Consider the following 17,660-nt stretch of genomic DNA (forward strand, 5'->3'; position numbering starts at 1 on the left):
TCGCTTCAGAAAGTTGTCTGTGTTTTCCAGATATTATCTTGGAAGGACAGTCAAACATGTCCTCTGAGTCAAAAGCAAATACACACCACTTTCTCAAATGCGTGAGAAACTAAGAGATGAACTTTTGCGATTGCTTCAGTGTACATGAGCCCACCATCTAAATTTTGAATTACGATTCTAGAATGGAGATCAGTATTTTAGTCAACAAATGAATTATTCCTCCAAGTTTATTTTACAACTGCATACATTTCCATGTTTGCCCTTTACTCGATAATTGAATTAATAATAAATTAACTGAGCTGAAGCTGGTTTAGTGAAAACAATGCAGAAGTCCATAATGAAGCTTGTGCCTATTTGGGGATAAATCTGTATCAAAAATTTAAAAATAATTGTAGTAGAATTGAACTTTGAAGCGGGGGAGAGGTCTTGTTTTTGCTTTAAATCATTGAAATTAAATGTAATGAAAAGTGATCAGAGTGCTTATTTTTACTTTGTTTTGTGGGAAATTGTGCTGGGAATGTAGGTCTATTGTGCACAAAGGATGTTGGCTTTATGCTGGAACCACCAGGCAGGTTGAGTTGAGAAACAATTAGCTCAGTCAGCAAGGCTTTGAATCTGATTAAGCCAGGAAGTGGTCACTCCCCAAGACAGAGCAGAATGAAGGGAATGAAGGCGGTAGCCCAACACGAGGAATGATTTCTCTCTCTGAGAAAAACTAGTATTATAATTTATTATGTCAAATTTATGTCAAGGATTATATCACTACATTTTATTATTATTTCACTGAAAACAAATATAATCTTGTTTCCAAGTAGATCAACAGTCCACATGTGTCATGGCTACTGTCTCTAAGAAACTTTTGTTTATTGAGGCTTGACATACTCTCATGTTTTGGTAACAAAACATCTTTGAGACCTAGGACCCAAGTCACAGAAGAAAATGCAAGGCTTATACAAGACTGCTGGCCAGATTCTCATTACTCTGGGGGCTCTCAGTGTATTCTCTGGAGTTATTGCTTTCTTCCCAGTCTTTTCCTACAAGCTTTGGTTCACAGGATGGAGTGTCTGGATTGCTTGTCCCATCTGGAATGGAGCTTTGGTAAGAAAATATTTTTATTACATATGCTGAGAGAATAAAGGAAAGAGGGAGGGAAGGAGGGACCAGAATAACATGTCCCTTTAAAGTTTTCCAACAATATGAAGACATCAAAATTCTACAGAAAATCAGATTTTACCTTAGAACATTGATTTCTATTAGTTATCTTTTAAATATAAGGTTTTCTTAATATCATTTAATCATATCTACAGCATATTAGGTATACTATAGTGAAAATGCTGTTCAAGAAATTCTTCAAAAATTATTTTATTTTAATCTTCTTTACCTGGACATTCTGAGAACTCGGAATCTATTTTTCGAAATTTGAATGTAGAAAAAAATATGAACCATGAAAAATAATTTTTAAATGAAGAAAAAAGTAAAATAATTTTGAGACTAATGCTTTTATTAGAAACACCAAGGTGTGTTTATGTGACCGAAAGGTTTACAAGCCCCAAATCTTAGTTCTCCCATCTTTTTCTTTGAACATAACTGCTTAAACTGAAAATAATTGAAGAAGTTGTGATGGGCTTTACTAACTTCACATGTTGCCAAATTTGCATGTGTCAAATACACGCGTGTACTAAGTAACTGCTCAATGTCTGCCCGTTGAATGGTCACCACAAGTGAATGATGACACTGGTACCTCAGCTCCCTGGGTCAAAGAAACCAACACGTGTAGTCTTGGGAGTAGGTGGCTGCCATGGAGGCATGATCGAAGAGGGGTTACAAAGGCCCAAACAGCCAACAAATCCTTCTCTCGTTGTTTCCTAGGATGCCTGACGTTCACTATTGGAGACTAGACAATTTGATTTTGAAGCTTTTTGATCGTATGGAGTTTTCTCTTAAAATGTAGCCACTCTCAGGAGGGACAATATTTTACGTTTTTAAAAAAATCAAACTTAACAGAGATGTCATCTAAAAGCAAGACCCTAGGAAATATAATTTTAATTTACTTAATAAATAAATATGTATTGGTAGCCTACTACATGCTTGAGTTACAATGGAGAATAAAACAAGATCTCGATGTTAAAGGAATTTGGTCTAGTGGGGTTTAATGATGGTGTGCAGATGGAGGAAAGTGGGATGGTGGGAGCATGGAACTGAACACAGAAACGATTTGATGGTATTTTTCTTTTTTTTATTTATGTTTTCTTTTACACCACCACCCAAGCCTTGAACCTTTCCTCTTTCCCCCACAACTACCCCAAACCACACATTCAAGGAAATGTTTATTAAACATCTACTAGAATGCAGTGATGGCATTTATATTAATGACTACCAAACTTTTTTGTTAGTGACCCAGAGTAAGAAAAATATTTTACATCAGGACCTGGAATGTACATAAATACATCTATATATTTTTCTCGAGGTAAAAGAGAGATACTGAAATATACATGTAACTAGATTTATATAACATATGTTTCACAAAACAATACTTAACCTTCTATGTGAAGTGAATTCTGATATTTTCTATTCTAGTTAACTTTGTAAAAATTCTGACTTTACAACTGGCCCAAACTTTAACAAAACCATGGTTATAGCTCAATCCTGTGTCCCTTTCTTATAATTCTTTGCCTATCCCTGCAGGGTCTATCATAATGTAGTCAACAGATACTGGTGATTTGATTAGGTTCACAGATTACTGAGTATATGCTTATTCTACACCAAACACCTGCTTGACCAGTCAGACCCAGAGAAGTGACATGACAAATCTCTAGCACATAGCTAATTGGTGGCTTTTTGATTTGAGTGACAGCATGGGGAAGTAGAGTCAGAGAGTTAGGATTTGGAGAGGTGAGCCTCTGTTCAAATCCTGACTTTAACATACTTGGTATGTAGTCAAGAGCAGGGCCCTCATTCAACCAATTCCTCATTGCCTTTACCTGTAGAATGGGGAATTTCACAGGTAAAGAGAGCCCACGTGAAACTCTCTAACCATAAGAGGCTCAAAGAGAATGAACACAATTTGCTCAGAGACGGCATAATAAAGAGCTTTGCCAATTTTAAAGCCCTACACAAATGCTAGTTAATACGATGCCTTTCATTTATGCCGTACTCTCTGTCCAAACCCTTTGTTCCTAATCCCTTGCTACCTGCCTCACTCTCCCATTCTGTTCCCTGACGACCTGCTGAGTTCCGTATCATGTTACATCCTGACCTCATCTCCAGCCACTCTTCCCTTAGCTCTTTTCTTTCCCATCACACTGGCTCCTTGTTTTCAAACACGGCCAGGTATGTCTCTGTCTCAGGGCCTTTGCACTGCCAGTTCTCTGCCTGAAGCCTTTTCTCACATACAGCTTGTTCCCTAACTTTCTTCAATTCTTGGATCAAATGTCACTTTGTCACTGATGCCTTCCCTCATTACCCTATTTAAAATTGCAGACCTCCCCCGCAAATGGCATTCTCAATCTCTCATCCCCTACTCTACTTTTCCCCCCATAACACCATCTAATATACAACATAATTGACTGACTTATTATCTGTTTGTTTGTCCTTTCCCCCCAAATGTAGATTGTACAAAGGCAGGATTTTTTTTTTTTTTCTATTTTGTTCATTGCTATATCTCCAGCACTTGAAAGGGAGTAAGTGATATGCTAGGTATTCGTGCTAAATATTGCTTGATACATATTGTCGAATGAGTGGTGAATGCCATGCTCTCCATTCTGACAGTACAGAATTCCTTATACAGCTGAGCTCTAATTAGGTGGCAAAGAATAAAAGTCAAGCTGGTATTTACACTAAAGCAGGAAAAAATCCTCACCAGAAGGAAAGCAATAAGAATGCTCCCTCTTTCAATAATGTCTAAATTTGGAACAACATGATTTTTTTCCTAGTGAGTTTGGTAGTGAACCACAGCTCTGTCTGATTAGGGTCAACTTCAAAGGTCTCTGACCCATCCCACAACCTTCCCTGCCAATCACTTCTCAACTTGCCTGCAAAGTGTATCTTCCTCTGGTAGAAAGATAATATGTACATTTCAAACATATTTCCTTTTGAAAATGACTCCGTATCTCTTTTGAGATTGGAAGAGATAGATTTTAGAAGTGACCCATACTTTGTGTTTGTCCGGTGCCTTTCTTTCAAAGCTTTTTCTAAATTCTTCACAAATATTCCTCCTCGGACTCTCCTAGCTCAATTCTTACAGACACATGATAAGCTGTTTTCCTAGAAATCTGAACCAGGTTATTGAAAGTCATCAGCTGCTAGAAAGTATGTAGCAAGGAGATCATTGAGCCTTAAGGACTGAGCTCTACTTTAATCCTGGAAAACCTGGCCTGTAGATCAAGCTCTGATGAACAGACTGAAGTGAACTGAGTTTAAAAACAGGACCTAAAGTCTGTAGGGTCCAGGGACTTGGCCAACGGTGAGCAGCAGCGCTGCACCCAGAACCCTGCTTGGAGACAGGAACTTCGGAGAAAGGTAGGGCTGGACTCACCCATGCAAGCTCCAGTTTCCTCGTTCATTAGAGAAGGGACTTGATTGCACCAATGCTCAAGTCTCTTACAGCATCAACAGTCCTGCGATTTCCAATCAGCTGATGGTCCATTTTCCACTTAGATATCCTAAGCTTCTTGAAGCTTAACTGATCCAGAAATGTAATCATCTTACCACCAAAAGCAATTATGCCTTCTCCTGACTTCCCAGTCTTTGAACCCAATTTCAAACCCTGGAGTGACTTTTGACTCAATCCTTTCCTCTAAACTAGTGTTTCTCGAACTGAAATGTGCATGTAAATCACCTGGAGATCTTAAAATGCAGGCCATGTCTGACAGGTTCCCAAGGGAGGAGATGCTACTGGTCCTTAGGACGGTGCTTAGGGCAGCAATGCCCGAAACCAGCCCATTTCAGCCCCACTCCCGCCCCACCACATCCAATCCATTGCCAACTTTTATTTTTCTTACGAGGCAAATCCCTATGCATTTTTTCTTCTTCGTTCTCACTATGCAACCCCTGCCCACCTCCTTACCACTTCCTGCCCCACTCAGGTTTTATGCCTTGAAACTTTTAGAACCAACCTGTGGGGATCTATACATTAATGGGTTATAAAATCAACCTGTTGGGTAGCTAGCATTTAAACATATAGAATATGAATAGAATAGAACAGAATAGGATGGGACAGAATGGAATGGAATATAATAGAGAATTCTACAGTGTATCACACATAATAAAGTTATTGTTATTTTGGTTAGATGTAAAAATATTTGTAACTTGGCCGTGTTACAAAATATATTTCTTACTATGGGTTAAAGTTAAAAAAAAAAAAAAGCTTGAAGACCAAGGTTCTACAGAGACCTCTAGGCCAATGCAGCAAGCATGCAATAACAGGCCCATCTTTCTAAACCTCTGCTGTACCGGTCTAGCCCCGTCTTCAAAAATCTTTAGTGTTGCTTCATTGTCCAAACCAAGTTCAGATATATTAGCCTGGATTTTGATGCCCTCCACACCCTGACCTCACGTGGCTTTCAAGCCTGATTTCCTACTCCTCTCTGCCAGGAACTAATTCTCCCATGGCTGCCCAGACTGCCCTTCCCTCTGCATCTCTCACTGACGTCACATCCATCCTTCAAACCTGCTTTGAGCCATATTTCCCCCACAGTGCCTTCAGTCCTTTCACACCTGGACTATAGATTCCGTTGAGAGTTGGAGCCATTATTTGTATAATTATTGCTTGGTGAGCTTGCTTACCTTATTCGGCTTCTCTGTGCCTCATTTTAAAAACAGGAGACTCTCTACATCCTAGGGCCATTCATTATGAAGATTAAATGAATTAACACATGTAAAGCATTTGGTAGAGTGCCCGGCATAGAATAAGTGCTCAATAAATGTTAAACGTTATTATCATTATTCCATCGGCATCGTGCCTATCACATCCCTTGTTCCCAGTAGACCCAAAATAGATGTCCGTAAGTGAATAAATTAGCCCATGTTATAATGATTTCTCTAAAAGTTTCTATTTCTGTTGTGAAGCTCTCTGCTTCCTTCAATTCATCTGCTTCTGGGAACTGCATCCTTACTGGGGCCATTTAAAGATTTAGTGGGAGGGGTCACAATTAGCATGCAGAATGTTAGCAGCAACTTTTGCAAAACCCAAGTAATGTCCTTGGAACTGTCCCCACAGAGCAAGTCCACAGCCTGTCAAGAAGAGCTGAGGGTGGAGAGGGCAGGGCTGGGCCTCCAGCTGCACTCCCACCCTCCCCAGGCATGGCCTCCTTTCCGTCCTTCCTCACAACCTGACCTCCCCTCTCTACCCAACTCTTCACCTCTCAGACCCTCTCACATTTCCTTTTCCCACTTGACTTCTCTTCCCTCAGATCTCTTCCTTTTTTTAAACATCTTTTGGCTGCGTGGCACAGCATGTGGGATCTTAGTTCCCTGACCAGGGATCAAACCCATGCCCCCTGCACTGGAAGCGCAGAGCCTTAACCACTGGACCACCAGACAAGTCCCAAATCTCTTCCTTTTTTATTCTATTCCCCTTCCCTGTCTAAAAATAAATTTTTTAAAACAATGAAAAGAAGAAAAAGGAAAGCCTGTGACTCTTAGGGGAATACCCGCACTCCAACTCCCACGCACGGCCGGGCACCAGGAAAGATGGGTGTGCTTGGCTCCTGAGCCACAGTCCTCAGGGTGGATTTAACAAGTTACTGAACGGCATGCATACACCAGCTTCCCCCATGAAAGATCTTTTTCAAAGTTTTGTGTAAACAAAGCAAAATTGAAGCTGGCAGCTACAACAGAAATAAGAGGCAACTGCAATTCTGCAGGATTTTTCAGCTTTTGAAAGGAAAGAAACAGTTTGTGCCAAAGTAGTTAAGGCAACCTGGACTCTAAGCATCTGATAATGTCAGCTATCTACTTGGACTTCAACCAGCAGAGACATCTCCTTTGCTTTTTATCTCGTTTGCTTTAGTGTTTCTCTCACACAGAGGAGTGACGTGTCAATTGAGCGCTTTGCCTCTGAAAGCAGAGACTAGCCCCAGGCTTAGCATCCGTGCTACAGTTGCTGTTAATAATTTTCCTGTTTTGTTGTACTGTTTATGCTGGCTCAACCTCCATAGGGTCCCTTGGAAACTTTCCTCTTGCAGAATCAAGCCAACCTCTTTCGATTGCAGATGGTTCTGTTTTTATCCATGGGAGTTTTATGGTATGGCGATGCCAAAGTCTGGAACGTCAGGCTTAGCTACATGAGTTTTGTGTGCGTGTACATGTGCGTGCTTTTCTCCCCTCGCTCTCAGATTCTCTAAATCCAATATTCAAAATAGAATATGCCAGGAAAATGAAAAGCTAGGTCTCAAAACAATAAATATGCCAGACCTGGAGCTACAAAAAGCAACATCCCACAAAACCATATTGGTAAAACCTCCGATTTTTTCCCCCTGTTGATACTATACAGACAGTCATGTTTATTTCTCTGTCAAAACCCTAAATTGTAACTCTTTTTAAACCTGTCCTCATTCTATATCTTACTTCAGGCACATCTCTTCCTGGTTTTCTCTCCCAACCTCAAAACATTCCTTGACCAGGAACAAATGATTTATGGGCTGGGAATAAGCAATTTCCAGACGCCGATTATATAGGTCTCTATCAGACCCGGTGCCCAAGCGAAGATGAGCCCAGAATTTTTTTTTCATTATCTGTTGCTCAGTTCTGGTGACACCATTCCCTCCTTTGTGGAACTATTTTCATTCTGCATTTGGGGGCTTTTTCTTCAACGGAGACTATGAAGAACTCTCTTTTGAAAAGCTGGACACCACTGCCCCCAGAACAATAAATGCCCCATCATGCATTCATTCTAACGATAATCTTTGTTATTTGAGAGACAGGGATCACCGGCAGGCTGAGGCCACAGAATCTCAAGAAAAGCAGAGTAAAAGATATACCGCTGCTGGGAGGGTTTGAGGGTGGGTGCGGTTCTGTGACACGTTTCCTTTTCAGTTCCTCCCATTTGTAAATTTAGCAGTTTGGAAAAAGATGAACAATAGACAATTAATCAAAATAAAACATACGGCAAGGGTTTTAAAGCCAAGCTTTCATTGCAGTGACATCTTAACAGTAGTAAAGGTTATAATTGTGATGGCAACGGCAACATAGAAAATCAAGAAAATGAGCCTGTGTGAATCATGTCTCTGTGACACTGATGGCTTCTTTTCCTCATTGTCATCACGGATGAGGAGGTGATCAGAGCCATAAATCCATTTAGCCATTTGCCATTCCTTCTGGTTTATGATAAAGTTGTCAAACCGTGAAGCAAACTGAACTCTTTCCAGAGGTACCTTCTCTCACGGGATGTTGTTTTTCCATTTTCCTTTCACAGGCCATCATGACTGGTATACTCCTACTGTTGGCTCACAAAGAGTGGACCGAGAGACACCTGGTAAATGTATAGACATCGAGTAGGTTGGCAGAGAAAGTTTCAAGGTCAAATCTCTACTAGTTCAGGATGGAACACAGAGAATGATTTCTGATTATAATTGAATCCTATCTAATAGATGCCTTACTATGATGGATTTCAGTCGTAAACGTTGTTTTAAATGCATAACTTTTATCCGATATCTGCTCCAAACATTTTCTACCAGTTCCTGTGATTATTGTATTTAAGTAGTGTAGTTTGGGGAGGACAGAATCAGTGTTAGTCTTCCTGAATTTCATTCTGAAAAAGTGGAGCGATAGGATCCTCTGTTTTTAATCATGTATTTTCAAGTCTCAATTCCTCAATTTGGTATCTCCTTCCAATCTCCCTGTTACCTCTTCCCCTAAAAAAGGATGAAAAGGGGCTTCCCTGGTGGCGCAGTAGTTGAGAGTTCGCCTGCCGATACAGGGGACACGGTTTTGTGCCCTGATCTGGGAAGATCCCACATGCCGCGGAGCAGCTGGGCCCATGAGCCATGGCCGCTGAGCCTGTGCTCCTCAACGGGAGAGGCCACAGCAGTGAGAGGCCCGCGTACCGCAAAAAAAAAGAATGAAAAGTCTGTGATATCTTGCATTTCAACAGTGTAGAGCCAAGTAAATCCCAAGGTACAGAAAGACTACCTTGATTTGATTATAGCTCCTCTTCCCATGGCTACAGCAGGGCTTCTCAAACTTTAATATATGTGTGAATCACATGGGGATCTGGTTAAAATGAAGATTTTGATTCAGTGGATCTGAGTGAAGCCTGAGATTCTACATCTCTAATAAGTTCCCAGGGGATATTTAGTGCTCCTGGACCATAGACCACACTCTGAATAACAAGGTCCTAGGGTAAGGCAGGGATTCTGTTCACTCATCTTTGTTTTCCCACCCAGACTGGTTCTCAACACATGATAGGAGGTAAGTAGATAAATGTGTTGAGTGGAGTTGATTTCATTTTTGCTCCAGTGGGTTGATACGTTATTCTCACGTAGTGAAAGTTCAAGAGGAAGGCAAAAGGGCCTAAAGAGACGGTTGTAACCCACTTCTCCTTCATTTCCCAGTAGGAAAGATTAATAGCCAGCATCTCTTTCTTTCCACATAATTGCTAAGAAGCTTCTGAAAAATCTAGCTCCCAAAGTAACAATTTGTTTCTACTTTATTTTCAGTGGGAAGCTAGTTTCACCTTTGTGATTCTGAGCATCCTGGGATGTCCACTTCATTTTACTGTAGCCTTGGCATCTGCTCTCCTTGGTCCGTATTGCTTCTACTCATTTTGGGGGATTGCAGGGACCAATTACCTTGGTTATGCAGTTGCATTTCCTTTTCCATATGCAAAATTCCCATCAGTTTGTGTAGACCCACCACACTATGAAGAGTACCACCTGACACTTCAAGCCTTAGACCTGTGCCTGAGCTTTGCCATGCTCTGTGTGTCCCTGACAGCGTTCATCACACTTTCTGCAAGACTTATCCGGAATGGACATATAAATGTAAGTTTCCAGAAAGGGGGAGCCAGTTCCTGTTCCATCCTAAATGCTAAAATGGAAAGTTTGGTACATTAATACTTAATCTGTCTCTCTTTTTTACCCCTGTATCTTGTATAACCAAAATTCTCCCACTCTTTCTACTTCTACTGCAGCTAAGAGGCTGATATATAATACATCAACATCAGATTTAGCTTTCTAACATTTTCCGAAAGGGCTGATAATAATTTTAATATGATAATAATAGAATTATGAACTGAATATTTAGTATGTGTCAGTGTACTTCCCATTTCACAGATAGTAAACAGAGGCTAAAGAGTTTGTATAACTTGCCCAAGGTCACACAGCTTAATGACTAGTAGGACCAGATTCAGAACCCAGAGCTATTTCTCTTCATCAGGCCAGATTTGTCCTGGGCTCCCTCATCCCCCTCCTTGCATCCTCTGCTCCTCTGCCAGACCATTAAGATGCAAGGCTCTGGCCTCCAGGAGGGTTAGAGCGGGGTCACTGGGAAAACAGCACAAGTGATTTCTGATTCCAAATTCCTACAGTTGATACTGGGTCCCTCCTCTGTGGGTTGAACAACCTCCCTCTGAAAAGAGGTACTTCTCACTGCAAACTCTTATACTGGCTTTATGATTCAAGTTAGGATTATATCAGGGTCAAGTGAATTTGGGTTATGTTAGCCAATTTTTTTCCAGTTTCATCCTATCAGCACCAACCAGTAAAGCTGGAAGACAAGAATTTGGCACTCTCAATGCTTTTTGTGGTCAGTCTTGTCCTCTTCAACTTCTTCATAAATCTGCAAAGGAAATCCTGTACATTCTTAGGAACGGAGTTGATTTTAAATGGAACTTGCCGAGAAACAAGGCAAGCAGACCAAAATCACTGCCCCCGCTGTACTGCCAGGGCATGTAGAAGTTTAGTATTTGAGAATTCTCCCTTGTGGCAAATATCCTAACTTTCTAGACTATTTACTAAGGAACATATGCATAGGAGAACCACACATTAAAAGTTGACAGTCATAACCCCTTAGCATGCATAGCTAATCAGACATCTGGCTGTCATTTTAAGCATGACCCTCACAACATTGAGGTTTAACGTAGGGTGGAGAATAGGGAGAAAAGAATGAAAAAAATATACGCCGAGCTTGGTAAGCCAACAGCGCCTTACCATGGAAACCCAACAGTGAGACCACCTAAAGTGCCTGGAGAGAGAGGAAATTAATTGAAAGCAGAGCAAAGTTCTGTGACTTCAGGGTTTTGCCTTTGCCCATCTTGCTCAGAACAGTTTCTTGCTGTGTGGTTTCTGAGCTACGTATGGGACCCAATGCAACTACAACACGTTCCTCAAAGGGAATCAATGACATCCGAAGCGCCCAGGGTTTTTGTGAAACTAGATTTCTGCATCCCTTCCAGGTGCATTCCCACTATGTCAGAAATTCTGGGGTTGGAGGCAGGAAACATGCGTTTTTAACACATGCCCCCAAGAGATCCTGATGAAAATTCTCTTCCTAGCACACAATGCACTAAATATCAATTCAGGACAGAATCTCAGTTTTCCCATTTGCATAAAATGCAGCACTGGTTTGGGTGAGAGTTCTAGATAAATTTAATAAGCATGTCTTTGGTGAACATTCTTGGATGACTTGACACCACTTAATCCATGGGGGTGGCAGATCACGTTTCGTTAGCGAGGATGAATGGCTGACATAATGGGGTATGATGTCCTGTATTAATAAATATACCACTGTTGCCCCAAGACCAAAAGGAGCTCATGAAGCCTGAACAAACCTTTGTTACCATGCAGAAATCTCAGCTACATTAGGCACAATTTCTAGCAGTGAAATAAATGCATTGTTTATCAAAATTCTAGAAAACACATAACTTTCTTAGAAAGAAAGGTGGATCGTTTGCTGGGATACAGAATTCTACATAGTGATTCTGCTTTTAATGAACCTCTGTGTAGTTATGTTGTTAGATTCCCTACAGTGCTGAAAGAGATAAGTAATATTTTTAAATTTTTATTTAAAACTATTAATAAACACTGTGAAATATGCTGCTGTTTCACACTTTTTTCATATAAACAGAACACTGAAAATGTTTTTAAAACCTGCCCACTTTCAAGTGTCTGCCTGAAAAGTAAAATTCTTTTATGTAAATATAGTACATAGCAGGAAGCTCAAGAGCTATGAAAATTTGTAAAGAAAGAAAAAAGCAATGGTCTGAAGGAGGATTTGGGGAAAATTGCGGTTGTACTGTAAAACAAAATCAATTTTTTCAGATGTATATGTAACAGTCAATATTATGATGAAAAATATTCCCTCGTAAGGGTTTGTTTGTGCAAGTTTAAAAACATGTTTTCAAAAATGAATCAAGCACCCCTTTAGGAATCACCACATTCATTATTTCTTCCTTCCTGTGCCTTTTCAGTTTAGTAGAATTGAAGTCATCTTGTGTCCCAGTCAGCTCAAGCTGCTATTAAAAAATGCCGTAGACTGGGTGGCTCAACCAACACACATTTATTTCTCACAGTCCCAGAGACTGGAAGTCCAAGATCAAAGTGCCACCATGGTTGGTTTTTGGTGAGGTCTATCTTCCTGGCTTGTGGATGGCTGCCTGCTCACTGTGTGCTCTCAAGGCCTTTCCTGGGCTTGCTCCTAGAGAGAGGAGCAATCTCTCTGTCTCCTATATTTTACAGACGCTAATCTCATCATGGGGACCCCACACTTATGACCTCATCTAAACTTAATTACCTCCCAAATGACTTACTTCCAAATACCATCACAGTGGGGATTGGGATTTCAACATATGGGTTTAGGAGGGGACATAAACAGTTGATTGCATCTTACTGAAGGTAACACAGTGACAGTGTATGAGCATATGCAGTCAACTTGTACCCAACTAAAACCAGAGGTCTAATGCTTGAAAGAGGCATGAAGGGTTTGATGATTTTGACAAACACTCACAAAATCATGGTGTGAGTGCTACAGACTGAATGTTTGTGTCACCCCCAAAATCTACATTGAAGCACTAACCCCCACTGTGATGGTGGTAATTAGATTTGGATGAGGTCATGAGGGTAGAGCCCCCATGATGGGGTTAGTGCCCTTATAAGAAAATGAAGAGACCAGCGTGCTCTGTCTCTCTCCACCGTGATAGTATACAGCAAGAAGGGGACCGTTTACAAACTAGGAAGTGGGCTTCCACCAGACGCTGAATCTTCTGACACCTTGATCTTGGACTTCCAGCCTCCAGAACTGTGAGAAATGTCTGTTGTTTAAGCCATCCAGTCTATGGTAGTGTGCTATAGCAGCCCAGGCTGACTGAGACAGTGAGTCCTTCCAAATTTCAAGGGCCTCGTGGGAAGGGGTGGAGCTGGGAGAGGACTAAGAGACCCCTGTTTGTGTTGTTCCATGCAACACACTGAAGTGACCCTGTGGGCTTAGGACTCAGTGCAGAAGGCAAAGGAGCACCACACAGAATTAAGTTGAGAAACTAAAATGCATAACAACCGTAGCTGAAATTGTCTACATTCTTGGTCCGGGTCAGTAATAAAGTGATGAGAAAGGAAAGAATTGGGACTCCAGAGGCGCTGCAGCTGTCCCCTGCAGCTACTCTGCCCCTCCTCCATAGAATGGAATGGCTTCGTTTGTTTTCCTTTCATTATTCATTGTTATGTTTGGGGTTGGTTTTTTTTTAATGAAAGGGGGAAAGAAAATATTTTCTCCTTCTCATGTGATACAATGGTTTTATTTTTTTTTTCAATGAACTGAGAAATATTTGCCATAAAAGATGTAGGTGAACCCTCTAAATGCAGTTTAAAACATGGGGACAGATTATTTATCAGTGGAGGACAAACAAAAGGCAAACTAACAGCAATATACTGGTTCCAAATCTTTCAGCAGACGTACTCTGCATCATTAGCAATAGAAATGTGTTTTGAAAGAAATTCTTCCATGACTCTTATCCTAAAATTCTGAGGTCCCACACTGGGCTATAGCAAGGTGTTTCTGGTGCTTCTGGGAAATAATCCCCTCGGGTAGATCCAGTAAAACTCAAGCAGTACCGTGCAACTGTAAGAATCCACTGTATTTCTTCCTCACAAATTCTATTATGTGGTCACCTCAAAGTGATCAGTCGAAAAATCAGAATCTAGAAAAATAATTGCAATTCAGGGCATTACTATTCCTTCTATCTCATAATTTTCTCTGGAATAATAATAATGGTGACATAAAACTGGGTGATAGGGCTTCCCTGGTGGCGCAGTGGTTGAGAGTCCGCCTGCCGCTGCAGCGGACGCGGGTTCGTGCGCGGGTCCGGGAAGATCCCACATGCCGCGGAGCGGCTGGGCCCGTGAGCCATGGCCGCTGAGCCTGCGCGTCCGGAGCCTGTGCTCTGCAACGGGAGAGGCTACAACAGTGAGAGGCCCGCGTATCGCAAAAAAAAAAAGACAAATATGAGATCACTTATATGTGGGATCTAAACAATAATACAAATGAATCTATACACAAAACAGAAACAGACTCACAGACATAGAAAACAAACTTATGGTTACCTAAGAGGAAAGGTGAGGGAGGGGTAAATTAGGAGTATGGGATTAATAGATACAAACTACTACACATAAAATAGATAAGCAACAAGGATTTACTGTCTAACACAGGGAACATTATTGCATACCTCGTAATAACCTATAATGGAAAATAATCTGAAAAAATATATATACATATAACTGAATCACTTTTCTGTACACCTAAAACTAACACAATATTGTAAGTCAAGTACACTTAAATTTAAAAAAAAAAAACAAAAAACTTAGCATTATGTAATTGAATAAGTAAGAAGCTTATGACTCCACTTTATTTTATTTGCAAAAAGATTGTTCTTAAATTTTATTTATACTCTTATATCATATGATTAACTTAGAGTCCTGGATGAAACAGAAAGCTCCTTGTTAAAGCAATAGAATTACTAGGTTCTGGACAGTAATTAGTACCTATTGGACAAGAAGAGTATCTTCTGTTCACCAGAAATGACTTCTCTCTTGTCACATATCAAGAATTATGAACCTAAAGCCCTATATATAATATTCATTATTTATCCTTGCTCCTCAACATTTATTGAGCATGTACTATGAGCCAGATATCATGCTAAAGTACAGAAAAATGAGCAAAACACATTCTGGTGCTCCATTGACTTATAAGGACTGAGGGGAAATGAGACTTGGGCCAGGAGGATCAAGAGCCCAGATGAGGAATAACAAGACCTGAGTTAGGTAGTGATAGTGGGCATGAGAAGAGGTGGTACCTTTGAGAGATATTTAGGAAGTAGAATCAATGGACTTCATAACAAGTAGCATGTGGGACAAAGGAGGAGTCCAGGAAGAGGCAAACTGGTTCTGGACCATGAGAGACAAGACAGAGTGGATTGGATTTAATGTGTGAGTCCCACTCTTGTCACTTAAGGTAAATATTCAGTTTCACATCTCATCATTAAAAAAAAATTATTGTAAGAACTTAATAGACGAAATCAGAGGACTTCTACCTGGGATTCTAGCCAATGAAGTACTAAAATTTGCCATTGGACACTCCATCAAGTTGTTTGCATACCAAAAATCAATTATGCTTTGCTTTGAGTTTATAATAAGCCTAGTGCAGAAGGGCATGGGCTATAAGACAGTTTCAATCTAGGCTGAATTAATTTAACAATGTATCTCTTCTTTTCTTCTACTGAATCTCCCATGGCAAAGATTGGCCGTGAATGACCTATAGATAGCCAAGCCCAATTGTCTCTTTTCAATCCACATCCTCCTTGACTGCTTTCTTCATGAAATTATCTCCCTTGACTTCCACGCACCATTCTCTTTGGTTCTCTTCCTTCTCCATAGCTTCTTCTCCTCAGTCTCCTCCGAAAGATCCTCTGCTCTGCTCACCGCTTAAAGACTGGTACCCTCACTTACCACTTTGGGGCTGGCGCCTCACACATCCACATCTGTAGCCCAGTCCCCTCTCCTGCTCTAATAAGCTCTACATCTGACTGTTTTCTAGACACTCTTTTGGTATCCCTCAGATACATCAAACTCCAGGTGTTCATCGTGGAGTGCATCATCTCTTTGTCCTCAATACCTGCTCCTCTTCCTGTATCTGCAGCTCAGCTGCCAACATTCATGTTACTCAGGACGAGCCTGAGACCTGGAGTCATCCTTGACTCCTTACACCTGAGTCCATCACCGTATCCTGACAACTGTACCTCTCAAGTATTTCTCTGATGTGTCCTCCGTTCTCTGTACCAACGGTGACAAACCTGGTTTGGCTCCCATATTCTCTCACTCAGACTGCTTTGCTTCCAGTCTGTCTTTCTCAAAAAGTATCCTCCAAACAGGCTCTAGAAGGAGCTCTCTGGTTCAAATTTGTGCTTATCATTCCCCTGCTTTAAATCCTTCTGCGGCTCCCCTTCACTCTCAGGATACAGCCAAGCTCCTTTGCATGACATCATGTGTACTCAGCTCCTCTCTGAGCACGTGAGTTCCTCGAGGACAGGGACTGTCTAAGGTGAGCAAGAAAGGTGGGACTGGGAGTGTGAGAATCAAAAAAGGAAAAGAGAAGCAGGTTGTGATACTAGTTGTCATTTTTATGTCTTCCTAGCCATAGCTAAAATCTTACCTAAACCTACAGCAGGAATATTTTAAATTTAAAGACAATTCACATGTCATGGGGAAATTTACTATGGTCGTGGAATCCAAAAAGAATCTCCAGAAAGGGATACATAGAAAAAGTAGATTTGAATTTCCATACCAAGGAACAGTGGTTTAATGAAGAATTGCTTTCAGCATTATGAAACATAGAGAACCTGATATGGTACTTTTGAAATCAGACAGTTTGAGGGGTAATTGCTTCTTCTGTCGCTTACTATCTGAGCAGCCTTGAGCAAATGAATACTGAATCTCTCCAAGCCTAAGGTCCTTGTTGGTAAAATGGAGATAACACCTACCTCACATGTTGCAAAATGAAATGATATAATTACTATTAAGAGCCTTTACACTGAGCATGGCACTTGATAGGCCTCAAGAAATGTTTGCTATCTTCCCCTCACTGCTAATCAAATTTAAATTCTTGACTCAGTCAAAGATTTCAGAAAGTGCCCTTTAGCCTCCTGTAAGTTTTGAAAAACCCCAAACCAGTCCAAACCAGACAAAACAAACAGCAAACCACCAAAAGAGATAGTCAACAGCGAGACTCCCTACTCTTTAGGCAGCCCCTGTCCACAAAAGTAATGGTTCTTCTGGACCGTTTCATGCTTATGCCAGATATTTTATTACACATATATTTCTTTTTTTATATCTCTCTGCTATGCCCCTCCACCAGTATCACCAATTTTGTTCTCTCTGGTGATTCCTCTTAAATCCTTAAGAGGTACCATGATGCTGTTTCTTGAGCCATTCTTCATCGGGCTCCTGTGACACAAAAAAGGCTAAATTAAATGTCAGAAATGACACTCTATTTTCTTTGATAAATTGTAGAAATAAACACTATTGTATTTTTTTCCTTCCTAGGGCCAAAAGAATGGACAGTAAGTTTGAAGCAATGCTCCTCTTAAATGTGTCATCTTTGTGACCATTATTTTGAAATATTTCTAAAATAATTTTGATCTTTAAACATTTTTCCTCTATGTTCTTATAAAATAAAAA

The 17,660-nt window shown here is 40.6% G+C and overlaps 1 protein-coding gene across 1 annotated transcript; it reads left to right on the forward strand.

Annotated features, from left to right (window-relative positions):
- Positions 1-939: 939 nt before the first annotated feature.
- Positions 940-16,180, forward strand: TMEM212 (transmembrane protein 212). The gene is made up of 4 exons (XM_032629391.1): positions 940-1,098; positions 8,414-8,473; positions 9,657-9,980; positions 16,043-16,180. The coding sequence occupies exons 1-4, from the start codon at positions 940-942 to the stop codon at positions 16,178-16,180; spliced, it is 681 nt and encodes a 226-aa protein (XP_032485282.1).
- The last annotated feature ends 1,480 nt before the right edge of the window (positions 16,181-17,660 follow it).

The sequence above is a fragment of the Phocoena sinus genome, chromosome 4 (assembly GCF_008692025.1).
Source record: "Phocoena sinus isolate mPhoSin1 chromosome 4, mPhoSin1.pri, whole genome shotgun sequence".
Classification (NCBI taxonomy): domain Eukaryota; kingdom Metazoa; phylum Chordata; class Mammalia; order Artiodactyla; family Phocoenidae; genus Phocoena; species Phocoena sinus.

Excerpts from the sequence above, each read along its gene's own strand:
- TMEM212 (XM_032629391.1), top strand. The coding sequence starts at position 940 with ATGCAAGGCTTATACAAGACTGCTGGCCAGATTCTCATTACTCTGGGG. Across the intron at positions 8,474-9,656 it reads AGTGGACCGAGAGACACCTG|TGGGAAGCTAGTTTCACCTT; the intron begins GTAAATGTATAG and ends CTTTATTTTCAG. Across the intron at positions 9,981-16,042 it reads TCCGGAATGGACATATAAAT|ATACATCAAACTCCAGGTGT; the intron begins GTAAGTTTCCAG and ends GGTATCCCTCAG.